General features: G+C 40.7%; 2 protein-coding genes across 2 annotated transcripts in view; one reads left to right on the forward strand and one right to left on the reverse strand.

Annotated features, from left to right (window-relative positions):
* The window catches only part of scg3 (secretogranin III), a gene marked incomplete at its 3' end in the record, with an annotated part of 28,835 nt that extends 24,743 nt beyond the window's left edge, over nt 1–4,092 (forward strand). The window contains exon 12 of the mRNA XM_083997056.1: nt 3,974–4,092. Within this exon, the coding sequence (XP_083853182.1) occupies nt 3,974–4,092 (119 nt within the window). The remainder of the gene's footprint in view (nt 1–3,973) is intronic.
* Nucleotides 4,093–8,368: 4,276 nt separating this feature from the next.
* Nucleotides 8,369–18,741, reverse strand: lysmd2 (LysM, putative peptidoglycan-binding, domain containing 2). Its single transcript, XM_083993397.1, has 3 exons — nt 18,266–18,741; nt 13,736–14,100; nt 8,369–8,519 (listed from the first exon to the last, which is right to left on the reverse strand). Exons 1-3 carry the CDS (start codon nt 18,545–18,547, stop codon nt 8,468–8,470), a joined length of 699 nt encoding a protein of 232 aa, XP_083849523.1. The 5' UTR covers nt 18,548–18,741; the 3' UTR covers nt 8,369–8,467.
* Between the last annotated feature and the right edge of the window lie 1,265 nt (nt 18,742–20,006).

Raw genomic sequence — 20,006 nt, forward strand, 5'->3', positions numbered from 1 at the left:
CTCACCTTGAACTAACAAATAATTGAAGCACAGTAAAGAAATAATAATCACATACCTTGTGCAAGGTATAGAAATAACAAAATTAAAAAAAGAAAACAAAGGAAAAAAAATGAAAAATAAGGGGAAGATGTTGATAGTAAAAATAAAAGTAGTAGTAATGATAACAACACTAAATGAATAAATAAATAAACGAAAAGAGGTGAGAGAAGAAAGCGAGACAAAAGAAGAGAACTGGTACAGATGAATTAAGTTCAAGTAGCCTAAACACTAAAAAGGGAAAAGAAAAGAAAAACTAAAAAAACATTGGGCGCTAGGAAAGCGGAGTTAAAAGCAGAGTTATAAGTCTGACCAGCAGTCAGACCCTTGTAGAACACATTTCAGTTTATTTATGCATGTGGGTGTGTGTCTGAGTATGTACTAAGTTTATGTTTAATACATAAAAAAAAAATATATAAGAATTTTCCAAAAAAAAACAACCAATTTTTTGTTGTTGTTGTATCATAAATATGTCTGACATTTATAATAAACCAAACGGCTTGAAAGTTGGTTGAATATTCGGTGAGTTATGGTGATTTTAATGGTTGATAGACCTCTAGTGCAGGAAGTAGACACGGCTTCCCCCTGACCAAGATGGCCGCCGCGTTGACTTATTCCACTCAATAGAGCTGGATGGGAACGCGGCATCTAGTCAATACTGTATATAGTAGGCTATGTATATCTATGAGAAAGTTCAACAGATTTGATTTGAAAATCTTTAATGTCCCCGAAGGGCAATTTGGTTTGCAACAAAAGTCAACACAGTAGAGCTCACGTAGCACACACATGATACAATAAATACATATAAATACATATAGCTTTGGCCTGACAAGGGAACGTGTACCTCCTCTTAGATGGGAGGAGTGGAAACTCTGCATGAAGAGGGTGGAGAGGGTTTGCCAGAATGGCCCTTTAACTCTGAGTGACTCTGCCCTGATAAACATTGTCAAGGTCATTCAGGTTAATGCCAATTGTTTTTTGGCAGAGTTTGACCACATTCTTCATCTTATTCTTATTTGATATGCTGAGGTTCCCAAACCAACAAATCATTGCAAAAGTTAAGATGGACTCAATAAAAGATGAGTAAAACAGTTTAAGAAACTTCTTATCAACGTTAAAAGACCTCAGTTTCCTTAAAGCAGAAGTAAGTGATATATTTGTGTTAATATAAGTCTTAAATAGTTATATCTTCCAACAGCAATCACTTACATAGAGTGTTTGGTCTGAAACACGGGTCTCTCAGTCCCTCTGCTCTGCTCTGAGCCGAAGAGAAAACATTTATCGTATCCTACAGTTTTTATCCAATGAGGAGAGAGAACGGCATGCAGGGCTGTGTGTGCAGCCAAGGGACGCCGTGAATGTGGTGACGTAGGGACGAGGACTGTTATGGTGCGTTCAGGGCAGCCCGTAACTCGTATTTTTCCGACCGTGAAGTGGTACCAGTTCGATCTGGTACGAGTTCACGGGTCAGAAGTTACGAGTGGCCGTTATAGTGACTTTCACCGGTAAAACAGGTCGGAAAAACACGAGTGGGTTGCCTGGAACGCTACAAAGTCGTAAGTTGTGACTTGAAGCTGTAATTTACGGTTTCAAAAGCCTGCCTGGAACGCAGCATTAGCGAAAACGACCGGACCACTCACTTCTGCTTTAAATAAAACAACCTCTGATTTACTTTCCTGCAGATGGCATCTGAGTTGCTCTCAAAAGACAGTTTATCATCCAGGATGGAGCCTAAATACTTATAATGGTTGACTATGTCCACAGCTGTGCCTTTGACAAAGGTTTGGGCTGTGACAGGTGGATTCTTACGGAAATCAATTGGAGGAAAGATGGTTCTGAACGTCTCCTCCTCTTCATCCTCCTCCTCTCCTCCTCTTCATCCTCCTCCTCCTCCTCCTCCTCCTCCTCCTCCTCCTCCTCCTCCTCCTCCTCCTCCTCCTCCTCAACAACAGCTGCTGCAGAACAAAAGCCTTTTCATCTACAACACAGTGTCATAGTAACAGAGCAGGTTTATTGTGTTTACTCCATTAGGACGAATCAGTGCACTCGCTGTGTGTTTGTTTAAATCTGCACATACATTAATGTGTGTGTGTGTGTGTGTGTGTGTGTGTGTGTGTGTGTGTGTGTGTGTGTGTGTGTGTGTGTGTGTGTGTGTGTGTGTGTGTGTGTGTGTGTGTGTGTGTGTGTGTGTGTGTGTGTGTGTGTGTGTGTGTGTGTGTGTGTTTACACCTACACGCTGCTCAGATTAGCCAAAGCAGCAGATGGACGTAGCGACCACATCCTGGTTTTGGCTCGTCGTCGTGGTTCCTCACGGCAACAACAACGACAGAGTTAGAGAGTCGTTCGTCCTCTGATCACTGAAGTCTTTTAATCCTTCACAGAAACTTTATTATGAAACAAAGCGATAAAAGCTGTCGTCAAGGTGACGAGGTCGTTCCTCCGTCAGCTGTTGGAGAGCTTCGTCTCTAAATATAGACACATCCTGTCCGACTGGAGCAGGACGAGGACAGAGGACACATCCTGGTTTTAAGGAGGAATTCTTCAGTGTTTCCACCTTAACTCTGTAGTATTTCCACCTTAACTCTGTAATATTTCCACCTTAACTCTGTAGTATTTCCACCTTAACTCTGTAGTATTTCCACCTTAACTCTGTAGTATTTCCACCTTAACTCTGTAGTATTTCCACCTTAACTCTGTAGTATTTCCACCTTAACTCTTTAGTATTTCCACCTTAACTCAGCTCCATGTCCCTTGTCTCCAGCTCCAGAGTCCTAGTTCTGGTTAAATCAATGACTAGTAACTAGAATTTGTGGAAATATTGATGAGAAATTTCTGGAAGAAAGACTTTTTTTAGAAGAAAAATGATGAAAATTTAAAAAAAAAAAAAGTTTAAAAAATCTAGAAAGAAGTGGTAAGAATTCTAAAAAAAAAAAAAGGTAAAATATTTTCTCAAAAATCTCTAAAAAAAAGTAGTAACATTTTCAAAAAGGTTTTAAAAAATTCTAGAAGAAACTGGTAGAAATTCTAAAAAAAACAAAAAAAAAAACGTTTAAAGACAAATCTAGAAATGATGGTTAAATTTCTAAAAAAAAAAAAAAAAAAAGTAAAGACACTAATCAAATTAAAAAAAGTGGTAAAATTTCAGGAAAAAGTTGGAGACCCCCTTGAACCCTCTCAAGGACCCCTGGGGGTCCCCGGTCCTCACTTTGAGAAATCAATTGAAATCAATGACTTGTAGTAACTTGTAGACTTGTTGTAACTAGGTAAATTCATGCAAAACCGCTGATGCGCGTTGCCTTCAGGGACAGTTTCTCATCAACAGTCTCTGTATTTCCCTCTAAAACAACTCTGTGTGGTAACGTTGTGTTATTATCTCATAGCGTGGTGAATGTGCAGCTCACAAATTGTCCACCAGGGCGTTGTGGAGTTGTTGGATTGTGTATTTGATGAGTTTGATGAGGGAAACCAATTAAGAAATCCCATAATGAGCCTCCGTAGCGTAGCTCTGAGCAGCTCACGGCTCTGCTCCGCCGTTCTAAAAACAGCTTGCACCGACAATTAAAGGTAACAAACCTACTGCTATGACTATAGGGATTATGGTAATTTGCACCAATTTGCCACAATGTTGAACTATCCCTTTAACCATCCTGAACAACCACCATCGCCTCTTCACTGTTTCTTTATTCTGTGTTTATGTTTTTACTTCCTGAGTTCGTCGTCTTAATCCGAGACAAACTCTGACCTTAATCCTGAGCGATGACGAGCCACTGCTCCAGATTCTCCGCCTGTTTGGGTGGCGAGGAGCGAGGAGCGCCGTCTTCAGGAGGCGAGGATGATGATGATGATGATGATGATGAGGATGATGAAGATGAGGATGAAGATGAGGATGTCCGGTGTCTTAATCCCTCCTCTGCTCTGTCCCCGTTTCCCCTCCCAGACTACGACCTGTCCAAGCTGAAGGACTTCATGGACCAGCAGGTCGACTCGTACATCGAGAAGGGAATCATCGCCAAGGACGAGGGCGACACCATCAAGAGGATCTACGGCAGCCTGTGAGGCTCAGCTCGGCTCAGCTCACTGCACTGTAAAAACTCAACATCTTTCCAAGAATATTTGTCTTATTTCTTGTCAAAACGTCTCAGTTTTAATCAAAACTAATCTCTTTCCACTTAAAATAAGACTCGTCATCTAAAAATTTACTTGTTTTTAGATCATTTTCACTTGTTTCAAACTGATTTTCAATTGAAATAAGTAGAAAAATCTGCCAATGAAAGCAAGTTTTTTGTGCTTGTAATAAGGAAGAAAAACTTGCTCCACTATCAGATCTTTTTCCACTTAAAATAAGACTCGTCACCTAAAAATTAACTTGTTTTTAGACAGTTTTCACTTGTTTCAAACAAATTTTCACTTGAAATAAGTAGAAAAATCTGTCAAACTTGCTCCACTATCAGATTTTTCTACTTATTTCAAGTGAAAATATGCTTGAAAGAAGTAAAAAGTGTCTAAAAACAAGCTGCTTTTTAAATGTGATGAGTCTTATTTTTAGTATAATTAGATTTTGTTTTGACTAGAAATGACATTTTAACTAGAAATAAGACAAATATTCTTGGTAAGAGTTCGAGTGTTTGCAGTGTGGACCCAACACACTGAGACAGTTACCTGCGTTCTACATCACTGCTGAGGACACACACACACACACACTCTCTCACACACACAGATACACACACACACACACACACTCTCTCACACACACAGATACACACACACACACACACACACACACACACTCTCTCACACACACAGATACACACACACATATATGAAACAAAGGGATTTATTGACAGTATCATGACTCGGTAGTTTTTCCTCCCCTGACTCGTCATATTTGCACGTCGACATCACAGAGTAATAATCTGTAGATTTTATCTGATGTAACAGATTCACCTGTTAAGCATTTAACTCATGAATGTTACACTGTAAAAACTCAAAATCTTTTCAAGAATATTTGTCAAAATGTCTCAGTTTTAGTCAAAACTAATCTCTTTCCACCTAAAAATTAACTTGTTTTTAGATCATTTTCACTTGTTTCAAACAAATTTTCACTTGAAATAAGTAGAAAAATCTGCCAGTGAAAGCAGGTTTTTTGTGTTTGTAATAAGAAAGAAAAACTTGCTCCACTATCAGATTTTTCTACTTATTTCAAGTGAAAATCTGCTTGAAAGGAATAAAAAAGTGTCTAAAAACAAGCTACTTTTAATGTGATGAGTCTTATTTTTTAGTATAATTAGATTAGTTTTGACTAGAAATTAAATTTTAACTAGAAATAAGACAAATATTCTTGGTAAGATTTTGAGTTTTTGCAGTGTTTATGAGAGTTTGATGCTGTAGATTCATCAACAACTGTCTCCAAAACATGTTTTTATTTCATTCTGCAACACAACTCACACACACACACACACACACACACACACACATACACATAAACCAGATCGTACTCATCCTGTGTAACCTGTCTTAGCCTATTATTATCTTTACTTTCTCCAGTATGATGTATAATGATCTTAATGTACTCCTTTGCTTTTTATTTACCAAAAAAATATATTTGTTGTGTATCATGTCAGTGCTCTCCTTCTCTGTTCTGCTCTGCATGTCTCTGAGTTTAACCGTTTCCATAGAGACAGACCACGATAAGATGAAGATGATGATGATGAAGAAGTATTTTTAAATGTAAATATCTGTGATTTTTTCCTAAAAATGTAAAAAGCAATTAAAACATTGCCTTTTCTTTACTCGTGTGCTGTAGCTGTGAAACACGACACGACGTCATCATCGTCGCCTCAGCTTTAAAGGTATAATACGTAGGAATTATTCCCCCATCTAGCGGTGCGGTTGCATATCTGAACGTATTCTTGATGTTGCATTCACGTGAAATCGGGCAGACGTCAGACAACAGACGCTGCATGTAACAGGATAAACAAGCGTCTATGTAAACAAGTGACAACATGTTGTCATGGTGATGTGGTATTGTTTTACCGTCTTTCTCTGGTGGAGTAAAACGACATCCGGTTGGTTTGCCGACGGCCGTCTGCCTGACTGCACCTGAATGCAACACCGGTGCCTCCGTCCTTCCTCACACTACACTGCAAAAACTCGAAATCTTTCCTAGAATATTTGTCTTATTTCTTGTCAAAATGTCTCATTTCTAGTCAAAACTAATCTCTTTCCACTTTAAATAAGACTCGTCACCTAAAAATTAACTTGTTTTTAGATCATTTTCACTTGTTTCAAACAGATTTTCACTTGAAATAAGTAGAAAAATCTGCCAGTGAAAGCAAGTTTTTTCTGCTTGTAATAAGAAAGAAAAACTTTCTCCACTGTCAGATTTTTCTACTTATTTAAAGTGAAAATATGCTTGAAAGAAGTAAAAAGTGTCTAAAAACAAGCTACTTTTTAAATGTGATGAGTCTTATTTTAAGTAGAATTAGATTTGTTTTGACTTGAAATAAGACAAATATTCTTGGTAAGATTTTGAGTTTTTGCAGTGTATACAGTGGTGACAGTTTTAACAGGCCGAGCCCACAGCTCCGCTCAGTTTCCGTGGTTACCTATGGTCACGCTGCCACTCAACGTAAAAAAAAAATGGCGATGCAACATGGCCGCCTCGGTTCGGTGCGTCGCCCACTTATGTATCTGTAACGACTTGTAACAACTCATTCTAAGGAACCAGAAAGCTTTACTTTGTATGCAGCTGTGATTCACCTTCAGTGAAATACGGATTTATGAAAGACATGTTTGATTTTTGATCATAAAAAGCCAAATAAGTTACACACTGGGGATTTAAATACGTTTTTATTTATTCTCCCCCCCAGAAAAATAAAACCAAAACAGAATTTTAAAAGCACAGTAAAACAGCCGTTATACAGACAGTTGTCCACACATAAATAATAATATAATAATAATAATAATAATAATAAAGCATTCACACATAGAGCAGAGCCGTCCCTTCAGATCCCAAAGAAAGAAAAAAATAAAATAAAAACTCAACCAATGGAGCGAAGGCTGGAGTTGAAGCTCCGCCCCCGATGATGATGCTATTCTAGGAGCGGATTGAGGCTGCTCGCAACTCGAACACACTAATCCTGCTGGAGTTGCTTAGCGCTTTGTGTGTGTGTGTGTGTGTGTGTGTGTGTGTGTGTGTGTGTGTGTGTGTGTGTGTGTGTGTGTGTGTGTGTGTGTGTGTGTGTGTGTGTGTGTGTGTGTGTGTGTGTGTGTGTGTGTGTGTGTGTGTGTGTGTGTGTGTGTAACATGCTGCAGGTTCTGTACAGCAGCTTCAGAAGCGTGAGGTGAAGATGAGTGGATGATGATGATGATGATGGACTTGTCGATCCTATGTCCGACCGCTGAACCTGAACCTGAACGCCTCATCCTCCTCCTCCTCCTCCCTGTTAAAAACTGTAACAAAACCATAATAATAACAACAACAGCAGCAGCAACAACACAACAACAACAACAATCATAAACGTCAGAGTGGAGATCAGATCAGCTGATCGATAATAATAAATAAAAAAAAGGCAAAAACAAGAAAACATGACACTTTGTTCAACGTGGTTTTGGTAAAAGCAGAAAGAGAGAGAGAGAAAAAAAAGAGCAAGGACGTTGTGGTAGTGTGTGTGTGTCTGTGTGTGTGTCTTAAAGGGATAGTTCAACATTTTGGCAAATTGGCCCATTGCTATAATCCCTATAGTCATAGCAGTAGGTTTGTTACCTTTAATTGTCGGTGCAAGCTATTTTTAGAACGGCGGAGCAGAGCCGTGAGCTGCTCAGAGCTACGCTACGGAGGCTCATTATGGGATTTCTAATTGGTTTCCCTCATCAAACTCATCAAATACACAATCCAACAACTCCACAACGCTCTGGTGGACAAGTTGTGACCTGCACATTCACCACGCTATGAGATAATAACACAACGTTACCACACAGAGTTGTTTTAGAGGGAAATGCAGAGACTGTTTGATGAAAAACGGCCCCTGAAGGCAACACACATCAGCGGTTTTGCATGAATTTCCCTCTAAAACAACTCTGTGTGGTAACGTTGTGTTATTATCTCATAGCGTGGTGAATGTGCAGGTCACAACTTGTCCACCAGAGCGTTGTGGAGTTGTTGGATTGTGTATTTGATGAGTTTGATGAGTTTGAAACCAAGAAATCCCATAATGAGCCTCTGTAGCGTAGGTCTGAGCAGCTCACGGCTCTGCTCCGCCGTTCTAAAAATAGCTTGCACCGACAATTAAAGGTAACAAACCTACAACTGCTATGACTATAGCGACGATTATGGCAATGGGGCCAGTTTGCCAAAATGTTGAACTATCCCTTTAACTGTATACTATATGTGTGTGCGTGTCCAACACTGGGCTTCAGGTAAACAGGTGTGTTATATCTCCTGGTAGGACGAGGTCGGGGCCGTGTAGCTCTCCTCGCCGCTCCTGCAAAATGAAAGAGAGAAGAAAAGAGATTTACAACCGTTTAGTTAATACTGAGCTGAGTTTCCACAGTGGAAACACACACACACACACACTAACACACACACAGGTCACCACGGCGTCCAGGTGTGTGTGTGTGTGTGTGAATAATGGATGAGTGTTGATGGTGTGGCTGAAAACAACAGTGTCGCTGCTGCAGGGCTGATGTCATGATGACGTCGTCACAGTCTGATGCTGAGACAACGAGCCGAGCTGCCAAGAAGTGGAATTAATGCGGAAGAAGAAGGGATGAAAAAGATCAATAAGAGGATGAGAGGAGGTTTTTACACCGTCACTGCAGCAGAGAGAGAGAGAGAGAGAGAGAGAGAGAGAGAGGAGGAAGCAGGAAGTCTTTATCTCACATCGGACGTCTGATGGAGAAAACAAACGTCCCAGAGGAGCTGAGCGTCTTTAAAACACCTCAAAACACCTCACCTCGTCAACCTGTTCTAAACGCCTCAGCATCTTTCAAACGTTTAAAAAAAAAAAAGTCTTTAAAACGTTTCTAAAATAGGTATATAAAGTATCAACCTCTTGTAAACATCTTTAAAGCATCTTTAAAAACATCTCAATAACATCTTTAAAACATCCTGTGTGTCATTCCCCTCTCTGCCTCCCATTTCCTGTCTCTCTCTCAACTTTCCTGTCCATTAAAGGTGAAAAAGTCCCCTAAAATATACTAAAAGGGATAGTTCACCCAAAATTGAAATGTCACTCATTATATCTCCTCCCCCTCATGTGGACTAAGGGCTGGGAGAAGTCTCAGAGTCCTCCGTGGCTTCTCTGAGTTACAGGGGGTCTCGGCGTAGCAGTGCATGTCCATATAACGGTTTCAAATGGATACCAACTGTCTTCGTAGAGAAGCTCAGAGAAGCCACGGAGGACTCTGAAACTTCTCCCAGCCCTTAGTCCACATGAGGGGGAGGAGATAATGAGTGACATTTCAATTTTGGGTGAACTATCCCTTTAAAAAAAAAGAAAAAACATATCAATGTCTTTCAAATGCCTGAGCAATTTAATTAATCATTTAAAGATCTAAATTTAGGCTAATATATCCATAACTAAAGACTAAATAAATGTAATAGTAACTCCATTAGAGTGTCATATAATTTTAATGTAATAGATATGGACCTACACTACTCACAGAAAGTTAGGGATGTTTGGCTTTTGGATTAAATTACAGCTCAGGTGTCACTCACAGCTGTGATCTGAAGACACACGCAGGCCTGAGGTGTGTGTTTGTTCTGGTGTGTGTCTGTGTTTGTCTGAACTCACTGCAGCTCAAACACCGACTGCATCAACAACACGGAGCAAAGGCTCATGGGTAAAATATGTAAAAACTTCCTCTCAAAGCTCGAGTCTGAGAGTACTGAGGTCAGATCAAAGAAATAAAGTATTAATAAATATTGTCCTATGAAGGGTTAGAAACTTAGTTTGTATTCAGTCAAGGGACTTTTAAATACGGCAGCTGCAGTGGTGTAGTCTAATGTTGTGTAAGTGGGTAAACTGCTTTTTAGGTGGTAAACTGTTCATACTTGTATCACATAGACGCTGGTTCTCTAACTTTTTTATATCAAGGACCCAAAATTGACACAAATTAGACCACGGACCCCCATTGGACAACATTTTGAAGCAAACACCAGAAATACACAAACAATCAATGCACGTTTAAATTAGGCGTACATTTTTAAAAGATTATAGAGAAATTTCTGGGGAAAAAAATGTACAATTTCTCAAAAAAAAGTTGAAACATTTCTAGAAAATAGTGGTAAAAATTCTCAAAAAAAAAAAAAAAAAAAAAGGTTTAAATTTTTTTTTTTTTTGTAAAATCTGGTAAAATTTCTCAGAAAAAGTGGTAAAATTTCGAAGAAGAAAAAAAAAAGTATTCAAAATTTTAGAAGAAACTGGTAAAATTTCTCAAAGAAATGATAGGAAAAGTGGTAAAATTAAAAATAGTATATAGTAAATAGTAAAAAGTCTTTTTTTTTAATTGAGAAGAAACTGGTAAAATTACTCAAGAATTCTAGAAAAAGTGGTAAAATTTCTCAAAAAGGGAGGGGGGAAAACAATACAAAGGGGTGAAATTTCTTTAAAAAAAATTCTAGGAAAAGTGGTAAAACTTCAAAAAAATAAGAAAAAAAAAACTAAAACAATAATTAAAAAAGTGGGGAAAAAAAGTTTTTAAAAAATCAGAAATTCAAAAAAGAGCAACAGGAAGGACACTGGTCTGAGATCAGCTACAGGAGGACGAGGTCTCCGTCCTCTAACAAAGTGCTAACAACACTCAGCATGTGTCAGGAGGAACAATGACTCAGCGTTCATGGACCTGCTGCTCCACACACACACACACACACACAGGACCAGAGCAGAAGACTGATCGATCAGTTTCCATTAATATTGATTGATTGATTGATTGATTGATTGATTGATTGATTGATTGATTGATTGATTGATTGATTGATTGATTATAACCGATGGTTCTCAGCTCCTTCATCCTTCTGCAGCAGATTCCCTCTGTGACCAGTGACCAGACCATGCTTTTCTCCAGATTCGATTCTTCTACGAGTTTTTGGATGGCGATTCGATTTAAATTGCGATTCTACGATATTGCCGATTCTCTCGATTTTTAGTCTTTAGCATTTTTAACATTTATCTGCACACAAATACTGTAGGAGCCTATAAATTAACATACTCCATTGTAAAGTGAACTTAAACCCTTTTCAAAACCTGGACTCTCTGTATGTAAAAAAGGCGAACAAATGCACATTGCACAATATTTTAAAAAATTAAAAAAAAAAAAAAAAATCAAATTGTTTTTTTTAATCAATTTTTGAAAAAATAAATTGATTTAAAAATCGTCAAAAAAGATATCGCGATATTTGTGTGAATCGATTTTTTCTCCCACCCCTAGTGACCAGCCGACATTATTATTTATAATTAAACAGGCTGCCACTCAACGTAACACTGAATTAACTACTTCCTGTTTCAGAGGTGGAGCTGCTGTTGTTGTGTTGTTGTTGTTGTTGTGTCTCTGCTACAGGAGCCAGCGAGGGTTAAATTAAATCTGAGCCGTCTGGACGGTTTCAGCTGATTAATCTGCTTCTTCATTATCAGATCGACCTTCATGGATCCAGACCATGAGGACACACACACACACACACACACACACACAAGCAGTAGTGTAGTGTAATGGTTGAAATACACTGGGAACGGCTGTGACGCAAAATGTGTGTCGCGTGGCATCTCTCTTCTTCTTTCCTCCCCTCCAACAGGTAGAAAACTACAGAGAACTGTGTATAAAACGAATTTATCACGCTTAAAAGTGATTAAAATAAATGTCTCATGTACCAGAGGCAAAGCCAGTAGCAGTGCAACATTATGGGGTTTGTTCTTTAACATTGTACATTGTGGATCCATGATCGTGTAGTTAAACACTCCAGTTATACCATTTAATATCGTCTGCACTTGCAAACCCTTCATAGTCAGCAGATTACCTGTGAAAAAAGTAGCCTACTGTCAATCCATCTTAACAGGAGGGATGTAAAAATATGTTGAGATGCATAAAGTGCACTCATTTACTGGCTTGACAAGGTGAAGCTGACAGCTGCAACAAACACGGTGAAGCCGCGCCGCGTCACGGCCGCGCCTAGCCTCTAGTCACCAGGCTCTTCAGAGAGGAGAAGAGCCTGGTGTCTGTAGCGGAGACCGAAATCACCAAATTCACCAAAATAAAAGTGTTCACCAACATAAAACTTATAAAATAGACATTAAAGCAGAAGTGAGTGATCCGGTCTTTTTGGCTAATGCTGCGTTCCAGGCAGGCTTTTGAAATCGTAAATTACAGCTTCAAGTCACAACTTACGACTTTGTAGCGTTCCAGGCAACCCACTCGTGTTTCTCCGACCTGTTTTACCGGTGAAAGTCACTATAACGGCCACTCGTAACTTCCGACCGGTGAACTCGTACCAGATCGAACTGGTACCACTTCACGGTCGGAAAAATACGAGTTTCCTTGAACGCACCATAACAGTCCTCGTCGCTACGTCACCACATTCACGGCGTTCCTTGGCTGCACACACAGCCCTGCATGCCGTTCTCTCTCCTCATTGGATAAAAACTGTAGGATACGATAAATGTTTTCTCCTCGGCTCAGAGCAGAGCAGAGTGACTGACAGACCCGTGTTTCAGTCCAAACACTCTATAGAAGTGATTGCTGTCGGAAGATACAACTATTTAAGACTTATATTAACACAAATATATCACTCACTTCTGCTTTAACTTCTAATACAATTAAAGCAAAATGTTAAATTAATGGCTCTGGGACTTTCTTGTAAATTATATTCCTTAAATTAAAGAGTTTTACTGCATTTTATTAGCTCGGTGCTTTTATTTTGAAGGAAAGGTCTGTCTCTCTTTCCCTGGATCAGGCTGCTACCAAAACAGCGAGTCAACGGCCCCAGACTAGTCCGCTCCGCCCCGCTTACTTATCACGTCGTGGCCGTTCCCAGTGTACTCCTGGCGTAATGCAGTGTAGCGTAGTGTAGCGTAGTGTAGCATAGTAGTGTAGTGTAATGCAGTGTAGTGTAGTGCACTACATTGCATTGCACTGCATTGCTAGCATAGCGTAGCGTAGTGCAGTATAGTGTAGTGTAGTGTAGTGTAGCGTAGCGTAGCCTCAGCTCACCTCTCCTCCTCCTCCTTCAGTCTGTAGTGTAGCGTAGTGTAGTGTAGTGTGTAGCGTAGCGTAGTGTAGTGTAGCGTAGTGTAGTGTAGCGTAGCATCAGCTCACCTCTCCTCCTCCTCCTTCAGTCTGTAGTGTAGCGTAGTGTAGTGTAGTGTGTAGCGTAGCGTAGTGTAGTGTAGCGTAGTGTAGTGTAGCGTAGCATCAGCTCACCTCTCCTCCTCCTCCTTCAGTCTGTAGTGTAGCGTAGTGTAGTGTAGTGTGTAGCGTAGCGTAGTGTAGCGTAGTGTAGCGTAGCATCAGCTCACCTCTCCTCCTCCTCCTTCAGTCTGTAGTGTAGTGTAGTGTAGTGTAGTGTAGTGTAGTGTATTGCAGTGTAGTGTAGCGTAGCGTAGTGTAGCGTAGCGTAGCCTCAGCTCACCTCTCCTCCTCCTCCTTCAGTCTGTAGTGTAGTGTAGTGTGGTGTAGCGTAGTTTAGCGTAGCGTAGCCTCAGCTCACCTGTCCTCCTCCTCCTTCAGTCTGCGCGCCGCCTGCTTCGACTGTTTGATCTGTAAGTCCAGTCTGTGTAAGAAGTCTTTGGCCGACAGCTCCTCGGGCTGCGGCGCCTTCGAGTCCTCGGCCGGCGGCGGGGGGGACGGCGAGGGGGGCGGGGACGGTCCCTCGCTGTCCTGCGTCACAACACAAGCTGCTGCTGCTGCGTCGGCGCCGTGGAGACCCGACGGCTCGGCCTCGGCGTCCGGAGACTCCAGAGAGAGTCCGTTAAAGATGGAGCGCTTCTGAGAGGCCACGGGGATGTGCAGGCTGTTCCTCAGGAAGATGCAGTCGTTACTGAAGAGCTTGTTGGCTCGCTTGATCTGCTCCATCTGGCACAGGAGGAGGAAATTGACACAAATTAGTCCACAGACCCCCATTGGACAAAACTTTGAAGCAAACACCAGAAATACACAAATATTTGTTTTGAGACTGAATTAAGTTTTCTACATTCAAATTAGGGCCAATGGCGTGAATTTTTGGAAATATTATGGAGACATTTCTGGAAAAAAGTGGTACAATTTCTCCAAAAATGTTCAAACATTTCTAAGAAGAAGTGGTTATATTCTCCAAAAAAGAAAGTAAAAAAAAAAAAAAAGAGTTTCAACATTTCTAGAAAAAAAGTGGTAAAATTTCTCAAAAAAGAAGTTTACAAAAAGTCTAGAAAAAGTGGTAAAATTAAAAAAAAAAAAAGAAATTCTCAAAAAAGTTAAAAACAAACACAAAAAAGTTACACATTTTCTAGAAAAAATGGTAAAATTCTCAAAAAAAAAAGTTAAAAAAGAAACAAACAAACAAAAAGTTAAAAGTTTTCTAGAAAAAAGTGGTAAAATGTCTCCCAAAAAAGTTTTTTTAAAAATTCTAGAAAAAGTGGTAAAATTTCAAGAAAAAGTTGGGGACCCCCTTCAACCCTCTCAGGGACCCCTGGGGGTCCCCAGACCCCACGTTGAGAACCACTGACCTACACAACAACATGAGGCGGCGGTGAGGAGCTGCAAACCAACATTACACAATGTCAGACACTTTTACATTTTGGAAAACATTTTACATGTCGTACAGTTTATGAATCTATATGATAATTATATTCAGAGCTCCTGACATGTTCACTTATCTATAATCTTCTGCTTTTCTATTCTCTTTTGAATTTAAAAAACACAAGTAGTTTATAAGGGTTTTAATTGGCCACAACAGAGCCACAGTGTTTAACTAGGTGTAAATATTATATTATTGATATTATGTAAAGAGCTGTGGTTGAAAATTAACTCCAGTTTTATTCCCTCTGCATTAACACAGATAAAATGACCAAAAAAAATCAAATTATAAAACAGTGAATCTCACCTATCTGAACTGGTCTGAACTGGTCTGAACAGGTTCACCTGTCTGAACAGGAGCCAGTGGAAACTGACTGATCTAAACTCCCATGATGCACCTCTTCCTCCTCCAGGTGCAGCAGCTGCTTGTGCCACATGTTGTGAAAACGAAAGCAGAACTACAGAGATGTTGAAGCTGCAGCTGCACAAACACAAACTTTTTCTCTGAATCACTAAAACTCCAAAATCACATAATTCATCCTCTTCTCATCTGGTCTCAGTGTTTGTTGTGAATCCAAAGATTAAAACCTTTATTGTTCACAGATTAACAGACAGTAACTCACTGAACTGTGACACATTTCTGATATAAATATAGAGGACAAGATATTAGTGTTTCCTCCATGTTTACAGTGTTGCTCCTTTGTAAATTCAGTTTATGTTCAGTTGATGTAAAAAGGTTCAGTATTCTGAAGTTTTGCAAACGCAGCAGCTCCACAGTGACGGACTGAAGTTGTTGCTTCAGGTGGAAAAGACAAAGTGCAACTCAACTGTTTGTTTAGTGTAATGGACCAAACTGTGAAGCTGTTAAAAACTCTGATGTGCAGCCTGGATGAGGAGGAAACAGCATCATAGAGGAGCTGCATATAGCTCATAGACTGTATAATATAGCTGCACACATGGTGAATTGATATTTGATTCTCTCTTTCTTTTTAAAATCTATTTTATTATATTATATTTTTGCATTTTTTTTGTCTATATGGACCAGTTATTGTGTCTGCGATAAAGATTGATTGATTGAATATCTGTGTTTTTATTCTGAGCTCAGATGAAACTGGAGTTTGGTGAAAGTTTTTGTTGTTCTGAGTTTAGAGAAGTTTTTCCTGTTTAAGTGAATCAGACCAGGACAGTTACATTTAGTTACAGTTACATTATGAGTATCAGTGTTTTACAGGTTGTTAAGGAGCTGTAGTTGATGTTAACTCATTGAGTGCCGCGCTCCTTTCCAAAGTTTTAGTCAAGTGTACCGGCAATTTAGACCATTTTTGACTTTTTATGTAGAGCCACAGTGTATTCTATATTATTGCCACCAACACATACTGTAGCTCAATTGAAAGGTTTAACTTTATGCTTCAAGTGGCCACAAACCGTTTGTTTCTACGTGCCTCCGTTCCTGAGAAAAGTCAAGCTAAACATGGCTGGGTTTCACCAAAATCCCTCCTTTTTTTCTAGAAAAGGAGATAGAGCGTCTTTTATGAAAGGTGCGCTGTTTGTGTCTGTCGCTCTTCTGACACTCGCATTTCTGGATCAAAGGGCTCGTATAAGATAAATATATACAACAATGGTTGTTCTATTCACAAAACCACCATCGGCGCCGGGGGGGGGGCGCCACTAAACAACAATAACACAGACGCACCGTGCCGTGTCACAGCTTCTCCCCGCGGAGCGTGAGGGTCTGTCGGCCACCGCGGCTCGGGAAGACCGGTCCCGCCGGTGGTCGCGGTCCTTCTGTGGTACGGGTCGGTGATGCCGGTCTGCTTTGGCCCAGAGACCATCAGATTTTACCGCGGGGGGACTTTGGGGAGGACACGGTGTTGCTCCAGCTGAAGACCGGGCGGACTGTCGGCTGAGAGCTTCCTGGTTCAGCTCCGAGCAGCTCGAGCAGCTGGAGCAGCAGCGCGGGTGAGAGCAGAGCAGCTGCTGCATCTGCATGCAGAACTCCGTTTGCAGAAGCTGAGTTATGATAAAAACTTCCAGATCATGAGCTGTCATGTGACTTTGATCGTCATCTATTTCAGTTCTCCTCGTCGTAGAGTCCCCAAATTTACATATAATGTGTATTAAAGTGTCTATTTTCATAATTTAAAAAAAGCAAAAAACGTAAAATTACGTTTTCGGCACTCAACGCAAGGGAACGAAAAACGAGAAATTACGTGGTTGGCACTCAATGAGTTAAGGTGGAATCAAACACACGTCTCTTCAATCTTGGCTCCATTTCAGATTCAAATCCATGGATGGGTAAAAACCACTTGGGATGATGATGATGATTAGAAAAAGTGTAACCGAAACAGAGGAAAAGCGAGCAGGCTGTCACAGTTCCTACTGTCTCTCTGTGTAAATATCTCATGTTACAACATGAAAACCTGCAGCTTATATTCAAGTGCAGCCTTTATATGTATTTTCTTTTAAAATTTAGCTGGTGCGGCTCATACTCAGGTGCGCTCTATAGTCCGGAAAGTAGCCTACGGTTATGCTGCGTTCAAAACAACTCGGTTCAAAAACATGCATTCAAACCTCAACAAAGAACTTAAAATGTCTAAATTCTAACCGTTTAAGACGAGGCCCGCCATGTTTTGATGTTGTTGTGACGTCAAGTCGGAAAGTCGGAGCTCTGATATGATGATACCCGAGTTTCCGACCTGTAATTTCCGAGTTCGACGCTGTTCAATTCATTTTTTACAACTCGGAGCTCGTTTTTTTTCCAACTTCCGAGTTGTCTTTAACGCAGCATAAATTCCCTAACACATGGGATACTTTTTAGTTTTTAATCAGCTGGCTATATATGGGGGGGGGGGGGGGGGGGGGGGGGGGGGCATTTTGAGCATATTTGAATATTGGGGTATATATATATATATATATAGTAATTACGGCCCTGCTTGGTCCCTGTGTCTGGAGTTTGAAGAAAGTCTGTTATTCAAAGTTTTTAAGGTTTCCAGACAAGTGTTTTTAAGTGAATCAGACCAGGACAGTTACGGTTACTTTTAGTTACAGTTACATTATTATGAGTATCAGTGTTTTACAGGTTGTTAAGGAGCTGTAGTTGATGTTAAGGTGGAATTAAACACACGTCTCTTAACTCTTAACTCCCTATGCATCAGTATGTGTTTGCTGCCTCTGATCAGACTATTGATACGCTGTGATCGATCAGATGTGGTTGTCATGGTTTCGGAAAAGTTTTATATCTATTTATCATTATTAAAGGGATAGTTCAACATTTTGGCAAATTGGCCCATTGTTTTAGAGGTAAATTCATGCTAAACCACTGATGCATGTTGCCTTCAGGGACAGTTTTTCATCAAGCAGTCTCTGTATTTCCCTCTAAACAACTCTGTCTGGTAACGTTGTGTGGCCCGGTTCGGCCTGGTTCTAGTTCTAGTTCTGGTCTCTGGTCCTGGTCCTGGTCTCTTACCGTGACGCCGTACTTGAGCGCGATGCCCTGCAGAGTGTCGCTGTTCGTGAGCCGGTGCTCCACGTACTTCTCCCCCAGAGAGGCCGCCACGCTGGCCGTGCTGCCGTACGACCGGATCTTAGTCCGGGCCAGGCTCTGCGACAGCTCCGACTCGGACTCGGACCCGGACCGGGACCGGGGGAAGATGGGGGGCTGCTGCTGCTGCCCGAACCTCCCTCCTCCTCCTCCTCCTCCTCCTGCTCCTCCATCCCGCAGCGGCAGGACGGGAGAGAAGTCCGCCATCTTTCTTCCCCCTGTCTGAATCTATCGAGCTGCTTCTCCTTCTTCCTCCGCTGCTGCTGCTTCAGCGCCGGGACTCTGGCGGGACTTCAGGCCGCAGGGAGGCTCCCATCCCCGGCGTGGCTCTGCAGGTCGACCCGGGGAACAACAGCGGTCATGTTCCGGGGAGCAGCAGCTGAGCTAACTCACTCACATCCACTCACTCACTCACTGCTCCGCTTTTGTCGTAGATCTGGGACGTTGACGTAAAAACGGAACGTAGTAACGTACCGTACGTAGCGTCAGGATGACGTCACATCACGTCACGACGTCCAGGGCGAATAAGGCGAACGTGAAGAATTCAGCTGCGACCTCAACCTTTTTTTGAATAGAAAATTAGATAGGGTACCCCTTTTAAAATCAAAATTGAATTTATTTTATTTGGTCTTTTTGATAAGAAAATGCCCACAAAGAAATTATTTATTATCAACCTTTTTATTCTATTAGCAAAATTCCATATACACACCAGCAAATTTACAAAACAAAAACCCAACTTTTTTTTATCTTCATCTCTTACTGTAAATCATATCTGGACACACTCACTCACTCACTGCTCCGCTTTTGTCGTAGGTCTGTGATGTTGACGTAAAAACGGAACATAGTAACGTACCGTACGTAGGACGGCAGGACGACGTCACGCCACGTCACGTCCAGGGCGAATAAGGCGAACGTGAAAAATTCAGCTTCAAAATTAAATGGACTAAAAGATACCTATTACATCCAAACTCTTTATGGAACTTTATTTCAACACATGTATTTGATGCCTTAGGTGGTTTTAATTTCTTAATAAGATGTAATTATAATATCGAAGAACTTCCTTTAAACTCTCTAACTTTCATAAACAGTTACTCTTATGCTGGTCTTTGGTATAAAACATACTTTTTCTCCCCACAAATATTAACCAGGATATATGTTCCAAACATAAATGATTATTTTTAAAGAAATGGGTTGATTATTACTTGTCTGTCAGTTATTTAAAGCAGAAGTAAGGTGAATATTTGTGTTAATATAAGTCTTAAATAGTTGTATCTTCAGACAGCAATCACTTCTATAGAGTGTTTGGTCTGAAACACGGGTCTGTCAGTCACTCTGCTCTGAGCCGAGGAGAAAACTTTCCTTGTATCCTACAACCTTTATCCAATGAGGAGAGAGAACGGCATAAAGGGGCGGTCCTCTTGTGTGTGCAGCCAAGGGATGCGCGTGAATGTGGTGACGTAGGGACGAGGACCAATAGATCCATGACGAGGGCGGGGACTGCTAACTCCATCTGCTGACAAGAAGTTAGCCAAAACCACCGGATCGCTTACTTCTGCTTTAAATGGACTAAAAGAAACCTTTTTTTGTTTCTGTTTTGTTTTTGTTCACTATTTTTCATAGTGCATAGTAGGCTACCATAAGTGTCATGGGAATGCCAGATGAACAT

This window comes from Trachurus trachurus, assembly GCF_905171665.1.
Source record: "Trachurus trachurus genome assembly, chromosome: 3".
NCBI classification, from domain to species: Eukaryota; Metazoa; Chordata; class Actinopteri; order Carangiformes; family Carangidae; genus Trachurus; species Trachurus trachurus.

Coding starts and splice junctions, on each gene's coding strand:
- lysmd2 (XM_083993397.1), bottom strand. CDS start 18,547: ATGGCGGACTTCTCTCCCGTCCTGCCGCTGCGGGATGGAGGAGCAGGA. Junction 14,101..18,265: donor CGCTCAAGTACGGCGTCACG/GTAAGAGACCAG, acceptor CTCCTGTGCCAG/ATGGAGCAGATCAAGCGAGC. Junction 8,520..13,735: donor CTGAAGGAGGAGGAGGACAG/GTGAGCTGAGGC, acceptor TTCATTTTGCAG/GAGCGGCGAGGAGAGCTACA.